The sequence below is a fragment of the Bombina bombina genome, chromosome 1, assembly GCF_027579735.1.
Source record: "Bombina bombina isolate aBomBom1 chromosome 1, aBomBom1.pri, whole genome shotgun sequence".
Classification (NCBI taxonomy): Eukaryota; Metazoa; Chordata; class Amphibia; order Anura; family Bombinatoridae; genus Bombina; species Bombina bombina.
The window spans coordinates 984232688-984251311 of record NC_069499.1 but is presented as its reverse complement, the minus strand read 5'-3'; the positions used below and the strand labels follow the sequence as shown (position 1 = coordinate 984251311).

Here is an 18624-nt window from a genome sequence, read left to right as displayed (position 1 = left end):
GCCTCGCCATGGTCGACCAAAGAAGTTGAGTGCACGTGCTCAGCGTCATATCCAGAGGTTGACTTTGGGAAATAGACATACGAGTGCTGCCAGCATTGCTGCAGAGGTTGAAGGGGTGGGGGGTCAGACTGTCAGTGCTCAGACCATACGCCCCACACTACATCAAATTGGTCTGCATGGCTGTTGTCCCAGAAGGAAGCCTCTTCTAAAGATGATGCACAAGAAAGCCCGCAAACAGTTTGCTGAAGACAAGCAGACTAAGGACATGGATTACTGGAACCATGTCCTGTGGTCCAATGAGACCAAGATAAACTTATTTGGTTCTGATAGTGTCAAGCGTTTGTGGCGGCAACCAGGTGAGGGGTACAAAGACAAGTGTGTCTTGCCTACAGTCAAGCATGGTGTTGGGATTGTCATGGTCTGGGCCTGCATGAGTGCTGCCGGCACTGGGGAGCTACAGTTCATTGACGGAACCATGAATGCCAACATGTACTGTGACATACTGAAGCAGAGCATGATCCCCTCCCTTCGGAGACTGGGCCGCAGGGCAGTATTCCAACATGATAACAACCCCAAAAAAACCTCCAAGACGACTACTGTCTTGCTAAAGAAGCTGAGGGTAAAGGTAATGGACTGGCCAAGCATGTCTCCAGACCTAACCCCTATTGAGCATCTGTGGGGCATCCTCAAATGGAAGGTGGGGGAGCGCAAGTCTCTAACATCCACCAGCTCTGTGATGTCATCATGGAGGAGTGGAAGAGGACTCCAGTGGCAACCTGTGAAGCCCTGGTGAATTCCATGCTCAAGAGGGTTAAGGCAGTGCTCGTAAATAATGGTGGCCACACAAAATATTGACACTTTGGGCCCAATTTGGACTATTCCACTTAGGGGTGTACTCACTTTTGTTGCCAACGGTTTAGACATTAATGTCTGTGTGTTGAGTTGAGTGTTTTGAGGGAACAGCAAATGTACACTGTTATACAGGCTGTACTCTCACTACTTTACATTGTAGCAAAGTGTCATTTCTTCAGTGTTCTCACATGAAAAGATATAATACAATATTTACAAAAATGTGAGGGGTGTACTCATTTTTGTGGGATACTGTATATACATATATACACTTTGGAGCCCTTTCCAGTAAAAACATGAAAATATATAATACAATATTTACACAAATGTGAGGGGTTTACTCACTTTTGTGGGATACTGTACATGTGTGTTTATAAGTGTATATATGCATGTATATACATATATAAACCCATTAATATATATATATATATATATATATATATATACATACACTTATATATACTCATACACATATTTAGACATATATATATATATATATATATATATATATATATACTGTATATATATATATATATATATATATATATATATATATATATATATATATATATATATATATATATATATAATAGCCCTTCCCAGTCAAATAACTTGTCATATACCTTTTAACCCTTATGAAATGTTTTTATTAATATTTATGTTAATATTTTCTTTATCAGAAACTGTATATATGAGTGTAACACTTTTTAAATGTATTTATGCTGTGTTTGGTGCAAATAAATGTTACCCCTTACACTTTACGCTAGCTCTTTAGTAGTGCTAACCTGACACAGAATTAGTGCGCCATTTGTAATCTAGCCCATTGTAAGGTAATTCTTCAAATCTTAGTGAAGTTAATGTATAGCATAAGTTAAGAAATGATGAGACTTTAGTTTAATTTATCTCTTAAATATTTGAACTTCTGCAGACTGCATCTTCGCTATACAGGGCAGCATTCAGCACAGTCTAATGTTAGTTCTATATTAGAAATATAAATATTTCTTAACAACAATTTTTATGTTACCTTCAACTATCAATCTCTACATTTACTTCAAAGCTTGTATTCTATTTATGGTTGCATTCCAATCTTAGAAATCATAGTACTTAGTTTGATTAAAATTTCAATATGTTAGAGTGCCCCCTTACATTTGGATTGGGTAAATGTGGAAATAACTATAACTGGTGTTTTCACATCAACAGAGAGGGAAGACAATGCATAGCCAATCGAAAACAGAATCATTATGTTGATTTCAGGTTGTTATAGGGTCCTAACAAGCACAATTCATAACTTGTACAATAAACCCAGTGCATATTATTACATTTTGTTGTGGGTTTGGTTCCAGACTACCGCAATAAAGTGAGTCACACTAATTTTTTTTGTTTCCCAGTGCATATAAAAGTTATATTTATACAATACTGTAGTCCATTAAGTGTGCAACAGCTTTAGCTCTAAAAAAACAACAATCTACATACCTTAATTAAAAAATATGTTATTGATATATATATATTGATGTGCATATATGTTTATATATTAGAAAAATGTTGTTGATAGACTTGCTCAACACAGGGTTACCAAAAACCTTCAATTAGTAAAAAGAGCAATATCTGCGAAGCATAATAAAAACAAGGTTTGCCTGTATATATTCATAAACATATATAACAGGGAACACACAGTTCCCATAGACTGCAATGTAAAGGCACTTTTCAGTGACGTTTTTTTTTTTTTTCTAACACCCTACAGCCGCCAACTTAAGCTTCCAAAAAGTGCAGTTATTTAAAAAAAAAAGACACTATTATCCTTATTTGTTAATAAAGTATATTACAGTGTATTTTGGGGGCATTTGGTGGACATTTATAAAATTAACCAGAGATCTGATCGCTGGTTAATTTTATAAGTACTAATTGCTATCGCCAGATCGCGGTAGCAATAACCAGCCACTTGTAATGGATGGTTAATTATCACCCGCCCACAAATGGCAATAATTTAGTGCTCTACTTGTAATCTAGTCCGTAAAGTTTTAATGAAACTAGGATATGATGGTGTTGCTTATAAATTAAGTATGCATATGATTGAAATCCACCAAAAAAAGCAGCTGTAAAAAATACTTAGAGTCATGCTACTAATTTTCTGCGGAACTGAGATGGCTTTGAATTTAAAGAGAACTAAAGTCAAGTGTTAACCCATGTATAAAGCCTTTTCAAGCAGATTGGAATATGTCACTTTGTTTTGTGTGATGTCAAGAATTCATACAGGAACTATGATTTGTGCTTAAGAAATATAATTTACTGTTGTCTCAATATTCCAACCTGAAAAAAATATTAACTAAAGAATGAGCCTTCTTTAGTTAAGATGAATTCATTATGATACTCTGATGTAATTTTAGATTTGTTAGTTTAAAACAAAGCTAAGAAAAGGGGCACAGGATTTTATTAAATGGGTTTCTATATTCTTATCTGTAATGTATAAGGCTCAGTCATAGTAATCTGTTTGTTTCACCTTGTACCAAGACATATAACACCACATTGACTTAAGGCATCCATCAGATATGACCTTTGGCTGTGTGCTTGGGATGCTGGGAAAGAAATCACACATTACAGTACCCCTCGGAATGTTTCCATAGCAACTTCAGCAGGATCTAAACCAATTAAAATATGTGCTTGGAAGTTGCAGGTGTCCGCTGTGTTTATGTTATACTTTCAGGTAGAAATAATAACAGCAGCAATTGGCTCCCCAGTGTTTACCCTACAGACTCAGTGTTCATTTCAACGCAGGGCAGGTATGGGCACACAGAATCTGAGGGGAGGGTGGTGGGAATATCAGAATGATAGATCCCTCCTGTCTCCACACAAGGACGAGGGGACAATATGATGGATCCATAACAGGGAGAGTAGATGATCAAAACATTAATCATATAAGAAAGTGGTGCATGGACAACTGTGATCTGCAACTTTCAGCCAGACCCTGGAGCCGTGCAGCATTTTGTTTCTTGATGACTTTCTCAAAACCCCAGTGGTGTTCAGAAGCAATAACATTAATCATAGCCTGACCCACACCTCAGGGCAAGAATCAGAAAATAACTGCATATGGTGACAAGCATATTAGATGTCTATAACCTCTGTCTTTTTTTAATTTGTCCTCTGTCATTGTCTCAGTTACTCTCTCTTTCTGATTCTCATCCTTTTTGTATAATCTCCTTTTTCTTTCACTTCTGCTATTTTAACTCACCACTTTCTTGTATTTCTCCAGATAGCTGCACTAGAGCGTCAAGTTTTTGATTTTCTGGGATATCAATGGGCTCCCATTTTGGCCAACTTTCTTCACATCATCATCATTATTCTGGGTCTGTTTGGGACTCTGCAATACAGACACCGTTATGTTGTGGCTGTAAGTATTAACCCTTACTTTGGGATTGTATGGACTGAGGTTATTGGACCTGGGGTTTCAATAATGTAAATTGTAAAATATGTGTTTACATGTAGGATCTCATAGCCAAATGTACATAAGGGGAAATGATATGCTGCCGCTAGCGCTGTTTTATTCACCGTAAAGAGGAAAATAACAAGCAATAAATATTGTAAAAGTTTTTGTATAGTGGTATACTAATACACATACATATTGTTTCATTACTCTCTCCTCTATCAGTATGCCATATGGGCAGCCGTCTGGGTGACGTGGAATGTTTTCCTCATCTGTTTTTACCTAGAAGTTGGGGATTTGTCCAAGGTAAGTGTGAGATTGTGTGTTAAAAGGACAGAAAACTCTAAAAAAAATAAAATAAAAAAAAGACCATATGAAAAAGTACCATTTAAACATTAAAAATATATTTTGCATGAAAAGGTGCTGAAAACATAGCTTGTGCAAGTCCTGCTCTGAGCCAACACTGTTACTCTTTAACAGGATGCAGCCTGTGAATCAATTGGAAGCATCATTTATATGTAGGTGGCAATCAGTGGCTACGACCTGCTCAAGAGCTGAAATTTGTTTTGACTTTGAGCAGAACTTAACTATGTGTTAAACCCATTTATGAGGTTTAAATAAATAGTTTGCAGGGGACACTATCACAGGGTTTTTCAGTTCCAGTCCTCTCGGCTAGGGTGACCAGACATCCCCGATTTCCGGGGACAGCCCCTGGATTGAGGAGACTGTCCCCGGACAAATTATGTCCCCGGAAATGTCCCCAAGAAGCACTGGGAGGAAGTTATCTTTCCCCTGATAACTCACTTACTCCCAGTGTCCTACGGCACGCAACGCACAGGAGGGAAGAGCGGAGCTCCTAACCAGGTAAATAACTATTTGTCTATCTGCTGGTAATGATGTAATATCCAGTGACAAGACAGCAGGGTGTGCTTCTACCTATTTTTGACATGATTGCTACATGAATTAATCCTTACACCTTCATGCTAATTTTATTGTAGATTTTCAGGACTTTTTTTATTAGGTATTTATGGAGCGTCTTCTAATGAAACTGGTTTAATAAGGTAACTTCTTCCTGAGGCCATTTACAGATGAAGGTGTTCAGGGCTGCTGGAAGTGGTGCATGGCTGAGTGCTATATGTGTAGTAAACATTTATTTTGGCACTCTTTGCTTGATTCTGTGCCACAGAGGTGCTGGTAATAAAGTCACTGCCCCATGGAGTTCAGGCTTTCTCTAGTCAGGCAGGGAATACTTTACTGAGACTTAGGGGCCTATTTATCATGCCCCGTGTTTCTGGCGAGCCTTTAGGCTTGCCAGAAACACAAGTTATGAAGCAGCGGTCTAAAGACAACTGCTCCATAACCTATCTGCCTGCTCTGAGGCGGCGGACATACATCGCCAAAAATCAACCTGATCCAATACGATCGGGTTGATTGACACCCCTGCTAGCGGCCGATTGGCCACGAATCTGCAGGGGGCAGTATTGCACCAGCAGTTCACAAGAACTGCTGGTGCAATCATAAATGCTGAGAGCGTATGTTGTCGGCATTTATCGATGTGCAGCGGACATGATCGCTCGCATCATGATAGATAGGCTCCATAAACTGAAATACAATTAAACTGTTTTCTACTGTGCTTTTGAAAGAGCAGAAATTGAACATGTTAAATATAGTTTGTTGTTTTTGCATGAAAAAATATTTTTACAGCTTGTTTGTGCTCAGCTCATCCTAAGGGACAAATTGCTCACTGGCTAATAAAGGCAATGCCCACAACTCTATTGGTTGAAAGAGTTTTATTTATGATAGGGACAACCGTATTTAGTAACATTTGACTACTAATTGTAATTGGGAGTTCTAGAGATTAGACATTGGGGGTACTAACAAAATTTGCCCATAAGCTAAATACCAGTTATTCCTTCACAATGAGTAAACCAGTCTGAATTATACATGATTGTTGGCACCTCTAGGGGTGCTACGGCAAAAATTGGGGGTCCTAACAAACCAGTGCCACCTGTGTTGCAGTATGTGGGTACCTAATAATCAGATACTACCACGAGTAAGATAGCATATGAGACAGAAAAATGCCCCTGAAAGTGGTGGTATCACATGCAATATACTGGGGAATGTCACATAAAGTGGAAAAAGAGGACATGTGCTAAGTTGTTGACATGAAATATTTTGCTGTTCTGAATTGATACTTTATATTGTTATTGTTAAACTAGAATTATTTGGTAAGAGTAAAATACAAAATATGCATTGAAACATTTTTCTCTATTTTATCATCTTAACATTTTGTAGTCATATCCCAAAAAATTATAAGTATTTTTTTTTATCTCACGTGAGAAATAACGTATATATCATACAATCACTCCATAAACACATACCAATACACTGCATATATAATTTGAGGATAATATGCTAATAAAATACCATTTACCAATAAAAAAAAAAAAAAATTTCATTTTAAAAATCTGGTCACCTTACTCTCGGCACACTCACAGGCTAGATTTTCATGAGTACATAAGAGTACATGTAAAATGGTCAGCTGATGAGTGAGAGTAGGTTAGTAACTATAGTTCATGATCAGCTTATTATTTCACCTGTATTCTAGTTCAGATATTATGAAAATCTGTTGCTGCAGCTAACAAGGAGATATTTAAAACACTGAGTAATGCAAATATTATTAATTTAAGTGCTGTGGCAATGATACATTTGCTAACTTGCAATTAGTGCACTGCAGTACTCTCCATAAATGCATCATTTCCTATTCTCATGATCTAAAGATGTCATTTGGTACCTGATTGGCGCACATTTATATCCTGTTAAGAACTCACATTTGAGTTATAGTTCTTCGGGCTTTACTTTTTTATTATGAATTCAGAACAAGCCTACAGCTTCCTATATACAGTGCAATTAAGGACATCTAAATTGTGATTGCAAATTACAATCAGTAAGATTACAGAGTTAAAAATATCAATCTCTCCAAACATCCTATGTTTTGTTTGGGTAGATCCAGCAGTGTGTTTCTAGCTTTACTTGCTCCTAGCATGCAAAACTGCAAGCAATATACCCCTAGATATCTGTCTTCTATGCCTATTGGGAAATGCATCACTGGGTGCAGTGGGGTTAAACAAATCCCAAGCAACTCCACTAGCAACACTTACAATGTTTGTCATTTTTAATGTAGTTTTATCTGGGCACCATTTTGGCACTTAACATTTCAATGCCATTGTATTGTTACATTTAAGGCTAGATTACAAGTGGAGCACTCCAAAAATTAACAAGAGGTTAATCTTATCTCTGGTTCATTTTTTAAATGTGCCTCTACTGCGTGCAATGCGGAACGTGAGGTTACATTCGCATTGCACCTAACTTGTAATACCAGCGTGCGCTGGTATTACTAAGAAGAGCACAAATATCGCTTTCGCAGAAGCTATATTTTGTGCTCTACATAATTTATCCCTTAATATTTTAAATGATTGTTGAAACATTTTGCATACTGGCTGTGCGCAATCATCAAGAAATTCAACTGCAATATGTGACATTTTTGTATATTTTTTGTATATGGAGAATTATTGGTATTGTCACTTTTTCGTTATATTGTAAATTTGGAGAAATAAACTGATCAGTATCTATTGGAGTGAGCAGCTTCCATCTGCTATGCTCAGAATGCCAGGGAGCAACAGCTGCCTCCTTCTGTCAGTTTTCTTTAGTGGTGTCTGGGCGTCCTCTTCCTAAAGGATGATTGCAGAGAAGGAGTTGCTTACAAATAAATAAATACATAAGAGCAGGTGTAAAGGGAAAGGCTGTCAAACACTTGGAAAAAGAACTTACAATATGACCTATTCTGTTTAACCCATTATAGCAACTCATTATATTATATTTTGATCATTAAAGTTAGGTTCTCTATAGAGCAATACAAAGCATAATTAGGATTGGTTGCGTGGAGTAATATAAAGAGCAAGAGAGTGGTTAAATGAAACAATGTAAAAAGTGGAAATACTCCGAATGATGCTGATCCAAGCAACACCTGTGTTTGTTTTTGCAGGACAGCGACCTCCTTACATTTCATGTGTCCCAGCACCAGTCATGGTGGAGTGAGCATGGGCCTGGCTGCGTAAGGAAGGAAGCCCCAGTGGCTGGCATGGCTGGACTGGAGGGTCACTCGTATGTGTCAGTTATTGGCTGTGCTGTGGAGTATCAGTACATTGAGGTGATGCACAGCTCCATGCAGATCCTACTGTCGGTGAGTAGCCCCTCTCAGGACCCTCAAAACCTAACCTCTCATGTGCAATACAAGCAAGACTCAGTCATTTTAATTGCAATATGAAATAAATATTGTATTCATATACAATAATAAAAAAATAAATATTAGTAGTAATAATATCTACTCAACTCTCCACTTTCTCTAGAGGGTGGAAACAACATATTTCTCAAAAGCTGCACAATCTTCCATTATAAAATATGAATGTTATTGTGTACACAATGCCATACTATATTTAGTGGATTAGAGAACAGGAGCAATAAACTCAGATCTATTCGGTAGTGATGTGGTTAATAAATAGAGCATCTATAAACAAAATGTACTAGGTGTCCCTTGTTCTGCGCTTGTCTCTCCTCCTGAATTATTCATATCTAAATAATGACCTAGCTCTGCTGCCTTTCTTTATACCCTCCCCCAACCCCTCCTGCTCACTGGCTTTGTATGTGTGAAATCAGTTTTTACACATAGGGAAGTGGTATACAGAAAAGAACATTTTTGCCACGGCTTATAACTAAATCATCTCTAGTTTGCAGAACTTTATAAAGCTAATGCATAAAACAGAGGTAAACATGAGCTTTTCAACTTTTACTATGACAATACTACCATTTCTGTGTTTTTATCCTTTTCAGATTGTAAAATAATAGAAATGGAGCTAAAGGCATAGCACACTGCAGTATTTATTAAATTCAGTCATCCAGTTCTTCAGTTGGCAGATTTACAGGATATCCATTGAGACACTAGCCAGGTCAAGTAGGAAATGTCTTATTGGGACATTTTAATAAAAAGTCTGCTTTGCTGTTAAAGGAGTAGTAAGGTCAAAATTTAAATTTGCATGAGTGCATTTTAATTTGTAATAGAAGCATTTGTGCCATATACTTCCATTAGCAGAAAATGCTCCTAAGAAAAGTTTGTTTTGTTTTTCAACAGCATACGCACATATCCTGTGAGGGCCTTTGCACCAATATCAAAACACTATTCCTGCTCAGAGAGCTGGCGGTGCTATATATTGCTAATTCTTTGAAAACTGGTGCACAAGCTCTGACAGCATATGTGTATATACACACAGGGCAAGATTACAAGTCGCACAGCAAATCTGTTTTTCACAATTGCGAAAACACCGCACACGTTAAGGTTTGTTTTTCATTTGAGGTTGCGCAGGTATTAAGTTGCAAAATAACTTATTTTGCGTCTGTGTTAACCTGCGTAGCCCAAAAAGCTATATCGCGTGCGCGTTCACGTATTCCCCCATAGAAGTCAATGTAGAAGACAAATAGAAAAAAACAACAACACCCTAATCTGTTGCACAAAGCCCATGATGTATTCTCCTCGAAAAGTGTACATGAAAATGCGAATATTTCATATTCCAAGATTGTTAAAGGAATATGTTCTATTTATTTGTAAAAAAATATTTCTCTATATATGTGATGATTTTGGACAGATATATCGATTTATAGCGAGCTATGTATATGAATAAATAAATTTCTAGATAGCTATATGTGAGTATATCTTTGAAAATCCATCTGAGATATTGTTTACTGTGCATAAGATTGTAATGTGAAATCTATTCATTATCTCCATAGTTAAACATATATCTATAGATATAAATCCATTTTACTCTATGTATGTGTATGTAGATCAATGTAAAATCCTTTTGTCTGCTTTTTTTTTTCTAACACCTGAGATCTCCTATCTTTGAGCCCTTATAACTTTTGTGTGCAATATATTTTTAAAATAATTTTTACTAGACAGTGTTAATATGAGTGTAACTGTACTTTGTAATGTATTTTTAAAGTGTTTCATTAAACTTTTTGTTGAGGAAAACTATTAACTACAGCTCTTCGAGCATGGAAAGGATTGTGGCATAAAAGGCGATTGCGCGCAAGCAATCACGATTTTTCAAGACTTGTAATATCAACGCAATAAAATTTGGTTGCAAAAAGACCATATTGTGCGCAGAAAATATATACTGTGTGACTTGTAATCTTGCCCACAGAGAGAAGCACACTCACAGGAAGGAACAACCATCTCAATACCATTGTTAGCTTGTTCTATGGCGATTTACCACCTGGGTGCAGCTTCTTTTCAGCCCAGTAATGCTTTTCACAGAGTATAACTTTCCTGTAGTATATCAGTCTGGCGTCAATATACCAGTATCCTTTAAGATAGGGGGCGCCCTAAATTATTTGGGTGTAACTATAATGTGAAATAATTAAATTAAATACAAAATACAAACACTCAGATCATAACAATCAGATCATAAGTAATATAAAATAAGTTATATAAAATAAAATAAAACAATTAGTGCAACAAATTGAAACAATTCAAAAAAGTTGTAAGAGCAATTCAAATCAATTCAAAAAAGTCTCTGAGAGTAGATAGAAGATATCAAGGAAGCAATCTGTAGAGAATCCGGCCAGGATCCTAAGAAGATGATCTATAAAACATAAGAGAGACAGATGCGCCACATGGCCCAATATTGTTTGTTCAACAGAGTAGATGTGATTTAATGGTGCCAATGCAAACTCAAAATTTAGGAAACACTCCAGTTAGTGCAACAGAAGCAGTCTGGGATCAATCACAGTCACCCAGCAGACCGACCTCTTGGACAGAGTGGTGTGTTTCTATGATAGAGAAATAAGCAGACACAAAGGTGCCTATATGGCCTAGTACAGTTTTGAACCAGAAGATAATGTTGTATATACTTGAAAATATACTCACATTTGGTAATGCATCTCCATTGATGCTAATCAGGCAGGAAGGGATCAATACAGTCACCCAACAGACTATGGCAGGTTCTCACAGGAGACAGTCAGCAAAAATCCAGGGGACCAGAATAGGTCCAAATGATACACAATAGCAAGTGTTTATAAAAAAGATTAATACTTTACTTTGTAAAACAATAAAAACAAGCGACGCGTTTCTCAGCACACAGGCTGTTTCATCAGGCTTATAAAAAGTAACTAAAACACTTGCTATTTATAACCCACATTTGTATCAACCTAATTGAACACACATGTTAGGGGAGTGGCAGAGAGCAAATCCCTATGGTTACATCCTATCAGTATTCATTGTGTTGAATGACATATACAATACAACAAAATAACAAAGCATAACATTCTAATACTTAATTATTCTCAATGATCATACATATTTTTATCTCCTGTGGATATATCATGCTTACACAGGGATAAAAAATTCCTGTTGGACACCACCAAACACAGTAGCAGTTTTGTAATTATCTATGTAAAGTATATAATATTACTTGTATGAATTCTCTATGCTAAGCAGTGTGAACTGAGAAGGTTTGTATTTGCAGATAAGACATATTACATTGAACTTATACAGTGTACATACTTAATATAAAGACACGGATCTGTCTGTATTTTAGTGTCCTTTGGCGTTCCCTAGTAGTGACCGCGCATGCGTGTAATATAGTCAATAACAATGCGTATATCCAATTTAACGGACTCCAACCGCGAACCAATCAAGTGATAGATGTCCCATCATGTGTAGTGTCCGATTTTACCTATTCAGTCATCTAAAATAGCGCGGATTAGCAGGTCCGCTTATATGTAATGAAAGTATAATCTATTTTGTACTGCAGTCCGTGTGATGCTCAATGTCGAACTGTTAAGCTCAATGTGGCAAATAGTTCATCATAGGAGATGTAACAGTCAGTTGCTACTATATTTCTAAAAATACGGATCACATGACTTGTTCCTGACACCAGCCAGTCAATGGGGGTTATTACAGCCTATTATCTTGATGCAATAACAGAGGTGTGTCAGTAAGGGATCGTAACCTATAAGAGTTTATAAAGTATGTCATATATATGAATATTGAATAACGAAATAAACAGTATGGGCAGTCCCAGGTTGCTTAACTGGATAGAGTGAAAAAATATATAGTATATATCGATAACCCTCAAGCCAACAACTCCAATAATTATAGATAACGTTTCTTGATACCAGAGTACACTGTCCACTTTAGTGCAGTTAGATAAATATGATTAATCTGTCAGGTGAACATTGATATATACAAGGAAATAATGTGATATGAAGTGGAAGTTATATATAAAGATATCTGGTGTTATATGATGAATGTTTGTGGAATGTGAAAGATAGTGATAATATAATAAGTGCCGATTACTAAGTGAGTGTAACTTATATGATAACTAACTAATTAGCAAAACATAAATGGGAAATACATTTAGTAGGCAACATCCTTAAAGATACATGGTACAATGATGTTAGTTACATAACATAATAAATAAGGATTGTTCCTAAATAGTTATAGGGACACATATGTATAAATGATGATAGTGACATGTATAGATTATAAAAGTGTTCTAAGTGCCATATCTATATGGGTACATTGTGTAGGCATTAGCCTAATATCTATTCAGTGTTAATATTTAATTAACAACATCCTTATAGATTTTGGAATGCACGGATATAAATGCATTACACATGTAAGTCAAAGTTATTCATAATAAAGTGTGAGGACATATGTGAATAGAGTGGCATAAATAGACTATAATAGTATTCTATGCCTAATCTATGTGTCGGCAGACCATGACCCAGTGTATGCAAATATACAGGGAGTGCAGAATTATTAGGCAAGTTGTATTTTTGAGGATTAATTTTATTATTGAACAACAACCATGTTCTCAATGAACCCAAAAAACTCATTAATATCAAAGCTGAATAGTTTTGGAAGTAGTTTTTAGTTTGTTTTTAGTTATAGCTATTTTAGGGGGATATCTGTGTGTGCAGGTGACAATTACTGTGCATAATTATTAGGCAACTTAACAAAAAACAAATATATACCCATTTCAATTATTTATTTTTACCAGTGAAACCAATATAACATCTCAACATTCACAAATATACATTTCTGACATTCAAAAACAAAACAAAAACAAATCAGTGACCAATATAGCCACCTTTCTTTGCAAGGACACTCAAAAGCCTGCCATCCATGGATTCTGTCAGTGTTTTGATCTGTTCACCATCAACATTGTGTGCAGCAGCAACCACAGCCTCCCAGACACTGTTCAGAGAGGTGTACTGTTTTCCCTCCTTGTAAATCTCACATTTGATGATGGACCACGGGTTCTCAATGGGGTTCAGATCAGGTGAACAAGGAGGCCATGTCATTAGATTTTCTTCTTTTATACCCTTTCTTGCCAGCCACGCTGTGGAGTACTTGGACGCGTGTGATGGAGCATTGTCCTGCATGAAAATCATGTTTTTCTTGAAGGATGCAGACTTCTTCCTGTACCACTGCTTGAAGAAGGTGTCTTCAAGAAACTGGCAGTAGGACTGGGAGTTGAGCTTGACCCGAAAAGGCCCCACAAGCTCATCTTTGATGATACCAGCCCAAACCAGTACTCCACCTCCACCTTGCTGTCGTCTGAGTCGGACTGGAGCTCTCTGCCCTTTACCAATCCAGCCTCGGGCCCATCCATCTGGCCCATCAAGACTCACTCTCATTTCATCAGTCCATAAAACCTTAGAAAAATCAGTCTTGAGATATTTCTTGGCCCAGTCTTGACGTTTCAGCTTGTGTGTCTTGTTCAGTGGTGGTCGTCTTTCAGCCTTTCTTACCTTGGCCATGTCTCTGAGTATTGCACACCTTGTGCTTTTGGGCACTCCAGTGATGTTGCAGCTCTGAAATATGGCCAAACTGGTGGCAAGTGGCATCTTGGCAGCTGCACGCTTGACTTTTCTCAGTTCATGGGCAGTTATTTTGCGCCTTGGTTTTTCCACACGCTTCTTGCGACCCTGTTGACTATTTTGAATGAAACGCTTGATTGTTCGATGATCACGCTTCAGAAGCTTTGCAATTTTAAGAGTGCTGCATCCCTCTGCAAGATATCTCACTATTTTTAGTTTTCAAAATAAAGCTTTATTGGCGAAATGTGAAAAATACAGGGCATTAATATACATACTTTGCAAAGTCAGTTGTACACAATTTCAAATACCTATACAGTTAAAGATTGTTTATATCATTTCGCAGATAGAAATTAGTTCAAATCAAACAGCATAAGAAAAAAAAAACTTTGTCAGATACTACAGAAATGTATACTGACCATATAACAGAAACATCCAACATCAGCTGTTTAGTGATACAAAATATAAATATGTATTAGGTATCGGAAAGAAGGAAAAGCGAATACCTCGGGTACAGATCACATGGTATTTGTCTCTTTTCAGCAGCTTAGACACATCTCACTTCTGCTAATAGTACTGTACTCTTTAGAAAAGTAGATGTCTAGAAAGGTAGACGAAGTGTGTTAGGGTTACAGGGTGTTAAGGTGAGGGAGGAAAGGGGGAGGGAAGGGAGGACAAAAAAAAAAAAAAATTTATAAGGGGGGGGAAGGATACTTTTCCCTTTTAGACTGTATCCCAGTTCAGAACATTGCAACACCTCATTAGTTCACAATCCTCTTCCCTCCCAGGTCATAAGCATCATCTCATGTGTACTTAGTTTTCCAATTTTAAGGTAGTGGTATCTTTCAAGTCTCAGCAGGTCTGCTACTTTAGCTTTCCACTCTTGAACATTGGGGGTGGTCTGTTTTTTCCAATACATGGGAATCAAGCTTTTTGCTCCATTGAGCATCACCAGGAGAAGCCTATACTTATCTTCCCTTGCAATCTTAGGTAGCTGATGATAAAGTAAATAACTTGGGTTGGGAGGGATGATCACTTCGAGAACCCTACTCATTTCGGCCATTACGTCGTTCCAGTAAGGTGTTAGTAGGGGACAGGTCCACCAAATATGTAGTAGGGTGCCATTTTCTCCGCAACCTCTCCAGCATCCCCCATTTGTGTGTGGATATATGTGTTTTAACCTTTGGGGGGTCAGGTACCACCTGCTCATCAATTTGTATTGTGTTTCTTGAACCCTAGCCGAAATTGAGGCTTTCTTCGTTTTGTCGAATATCTTGTTCCATTCCCTAGGTCCTATATCTAGGCCCAGCTCAGTTTGCCACGTCTGCGTAAAACCAGGAAGGTAGTCTTCACCGCCTTGTTGTAGTAATCTATAAATCTGAGAGATCAGATGAGACGGGGGTGTGGTCATTGTGCACAGAGTTTCAAAGTAAGTTCTGCGTCTCGTCAGATCTGACTTAGCTTTATGAGTGGTAAAGTAGTGCAAAGTCTGTGTCACTGTAAACCATGAGGTAAATACCTCTCTGTTCCACTCAACCAGTTCTTCTTGTGGCTTTAATTTATCCCGACTGATTATGTTGTATATTGCTGCTTCACTTAAACTATAAGTCTTATTCGGGGGATTGAGTCTGAACAGAAAATCCATCTCAGGATTTTCCCTGAGAGATGTAATCGGTGAGGGTAGTGTCGAGACATAGGCGGCTTTTTTAAGTAGTTTATCCCAGATCGAAAACACCTCCTCGATCATTGGGTATAGGCTGATCACTGGGGGTCTGTCATTGGCAGAGGACCATGCGAGAGCTCCCACATTGCTCCTCTTCAGAATTACACCGTCGATCTGTACCCATGCCTTTTGGGCCGAGTTGTGACACCACTCTACTAATCGCTGGAGAGAAATAGCTGTGTGGTATAATTTTAAGTCTGGTATACCTAGTCCGCCTCTATTCCGAGGTAGGAAAGTGGTTTTCCTGTTGATTCTCGGTTTCAGATCTCTCCAAATAGAGGACTCTAGGGCAGACTGTATCTGATGAATAATGTGGGAGGCCATCGATAAAGGGATGGTTTGCATGACATATAGCACCCGTGGTAGCACATTCATCTTGACTACCCCGATGCGCCCCAACCAAGAGATGGTTTTATTTCTCCAGGACGATAAGTCCTTAAGGATTTCGTCTCTGATGTTTTTATAGTTCATATCCACTATCTCTTTTATGTTTGGCGTTAGGTGAATACCAAGATATTTCAGTTTGCCCTTCGCTATTTTTATCGGGCATGAGCCCTCCAACGCCTGAAAGTCGTTGTGTGGAATTGTGACGTTCATAATCTCAGATTTGGTAGGGTTCAAAAGGAAGTTTGATACTGTGCCAAAGAGTGTGAACTCTTCTAGAGCTGTCGTCAAAGATCCCTTTACATCCGATATCATAAGTAAGACATCGTCTGCGTACATGGCGAGCTTATGTTCATCGCCTCCTACCATAATACCATGTATGTTTGGGTTATCCCTGATCCTACTCGCCAAGACCTCGATTGTCAGGGCGAATAGGAGAGGGGACAGGGGGCACCCCTGTCTAGTCCCGTTGCGAATTGTAAAGGCGCTAGAAAGCACTCCGTTCACCCTGACTCTAGCGTTCGGGAACGAATATAAGGACATGATTCTGTTTATAAACTTGGAGCCTAGGCCAAATTTCTCCAAAGTGTGTCGCATAAACACCCAGCTGACCCGGTCAAACGCTTTTTCTGCGTCTGTAGAGACCAGGGCCAGCGGGGTTGTGGTGATATGGGCGTGTGTTATAATCTGGAGGACCTTAAGGGTGTTGTCCCTTGCCTCACGTTTTGGAATAAAGCCCACTTGTTCAGTGGAGATCAGCTGCGGTAAGAATTTGTTGAGACGATTGGCTATAACTTTCGCCAGTATCTTGATATCTGAATTTAGTAATGAGATAGGGCGGAAGTTCTCTGGTCTATTGTCAGGTTTGTTGGGTTTAGGAATGACTGTGATATGCGCTTCGAGCATAGAATGGGGTAGAACCGGGGAGTCGGACAGTTGATTAAATAGAGTCAGCAGTTCTGGTGCTAATATATCACCGAATGTTTTATAGTACTTAGTTCCAAATCCATCCGGGCCTGGGCTCTTTCCGGTTGCTAGGTCTTTTATGGCTTGTTTAACTTCTGACAGCGTGAACGGAGTCTCCAACGCTTCAGAATCCAGATCAGAGAGCTGAGGGATCTCCACTCCTTCTAGATATTCCAGAATCTGTTGCGATTCTCGTGAACGGAGGAGGGGCTCGTCTCCTGCCTTAGGTACTCTCTGTATGTTATATAGGCCATCGTAATAAGATCCAAAGATCTCAGCGATTGACTTGCCATCTTCTTTCGATTCCCCATCTGGGTGAATCATACTATAAACATAGTGTTTGGTTTTTTTCCTCGCTATCGCTCTGGCCAGTAATCGTCCAGCTTTATCACCCTGTTCGTAGAACTGTTGCCTTAGGATTAAGGCCGCTTTTTGATAATCTGTTTGAAGGAACTTCATTAGTTCCAACCTCTCCTGAGCTAAGGTCTTGGTTAGTGCGATATCAGTTGGCGTTCTTTTATGTGCTTGTTCAGCTATTTCTACTGCATCAAGCAATCTGCGATATTTCTCTCTCCTTCCCCTGACTAGTCTAGCCTTTTGTTTGAGAAAGAGGCCTCTGATTGTGCATTTATGGGCCTCCCAAACCACTGTGGTCTGGGAGTCCGAGTCTCTATGTATTTGGAAATATTCCTTTAGAGCCTCTTCGACTTCCAGTTTGAATACTGGATCCTCTAGGAGAAGGTCATCCATCTTCCAGATGTATGGTGTGGCCGGGACATTAGACCATAGCACGGTACAGGTGACCGGGGCATGATCTGACCATGTGATGGGAAGTATGTTACTACTGGTGGCGAGTGTGAGTCCTATAGTATCCGTAAACCAGTAATCTATTCTGGAGTATTTTCTATGAGGATGGGAATAAAATGAATAGTTCTTAGCAGAGGGGTGGTGTATCCGACAAATGTCATGTAGTGCTGTGTCCTTAAGAGTGGACAGTAACCGTTTAAGCGATTTGTGGGGGACGCTGGAAAGTCCATCGGAGGTGTCAAGGGTTGGGTCCAAGGAGATGTTTAAATCTCCACCCAAGAATAGAATACCAGATTGGACCTCAAGTATTTTGTGGATTACTTTCTGAAAGAAGACCTGCTGAGATTGATTCGGGCAGTAAACATTAACTAATGTTAGAGGCCGGTTATATAGTGAACCTGTGAGAATCAAGTATCTACCTTCCGGATCTCTGTATATTTGTGCAAGTTTGAAAGGTATATCTGCACTGAAAAGGACACCCACCCCATTTTTTTTCTGGGGGCCTGAGGCAAAAAAGGCAAGCGGGTATTGTCGGTTAAAC

General features: G+C 38.4%; 1 protein-coding gene across 1 annotated transcript in view; it reads left to right on the top strand.

The window, feature by feature from the left end:
• Positions 1-18624, top strand: part of NKAIN4 (sodium/potassium transporting ATPase interacting 4) — a 114274-nt gene that overhangs the window by 59349 nt on the left and 36301 nt on the right. Inside the window, exons 2-4 of the mRNA XM_053693119.1 lie at positions 4097-4234; positions 4493-4573; positions 8313-8510. Of these exons, the coding sequence (XP_053549094.1) occupies positions 4097-4234; positions 4493-4573; positions 8313-8510 (417 nt within the window). The remainder of the gene's footprint in view (positions 1-4096; positions 4235-4492; positions 4574-8312; positions 8511-18624) is intronic.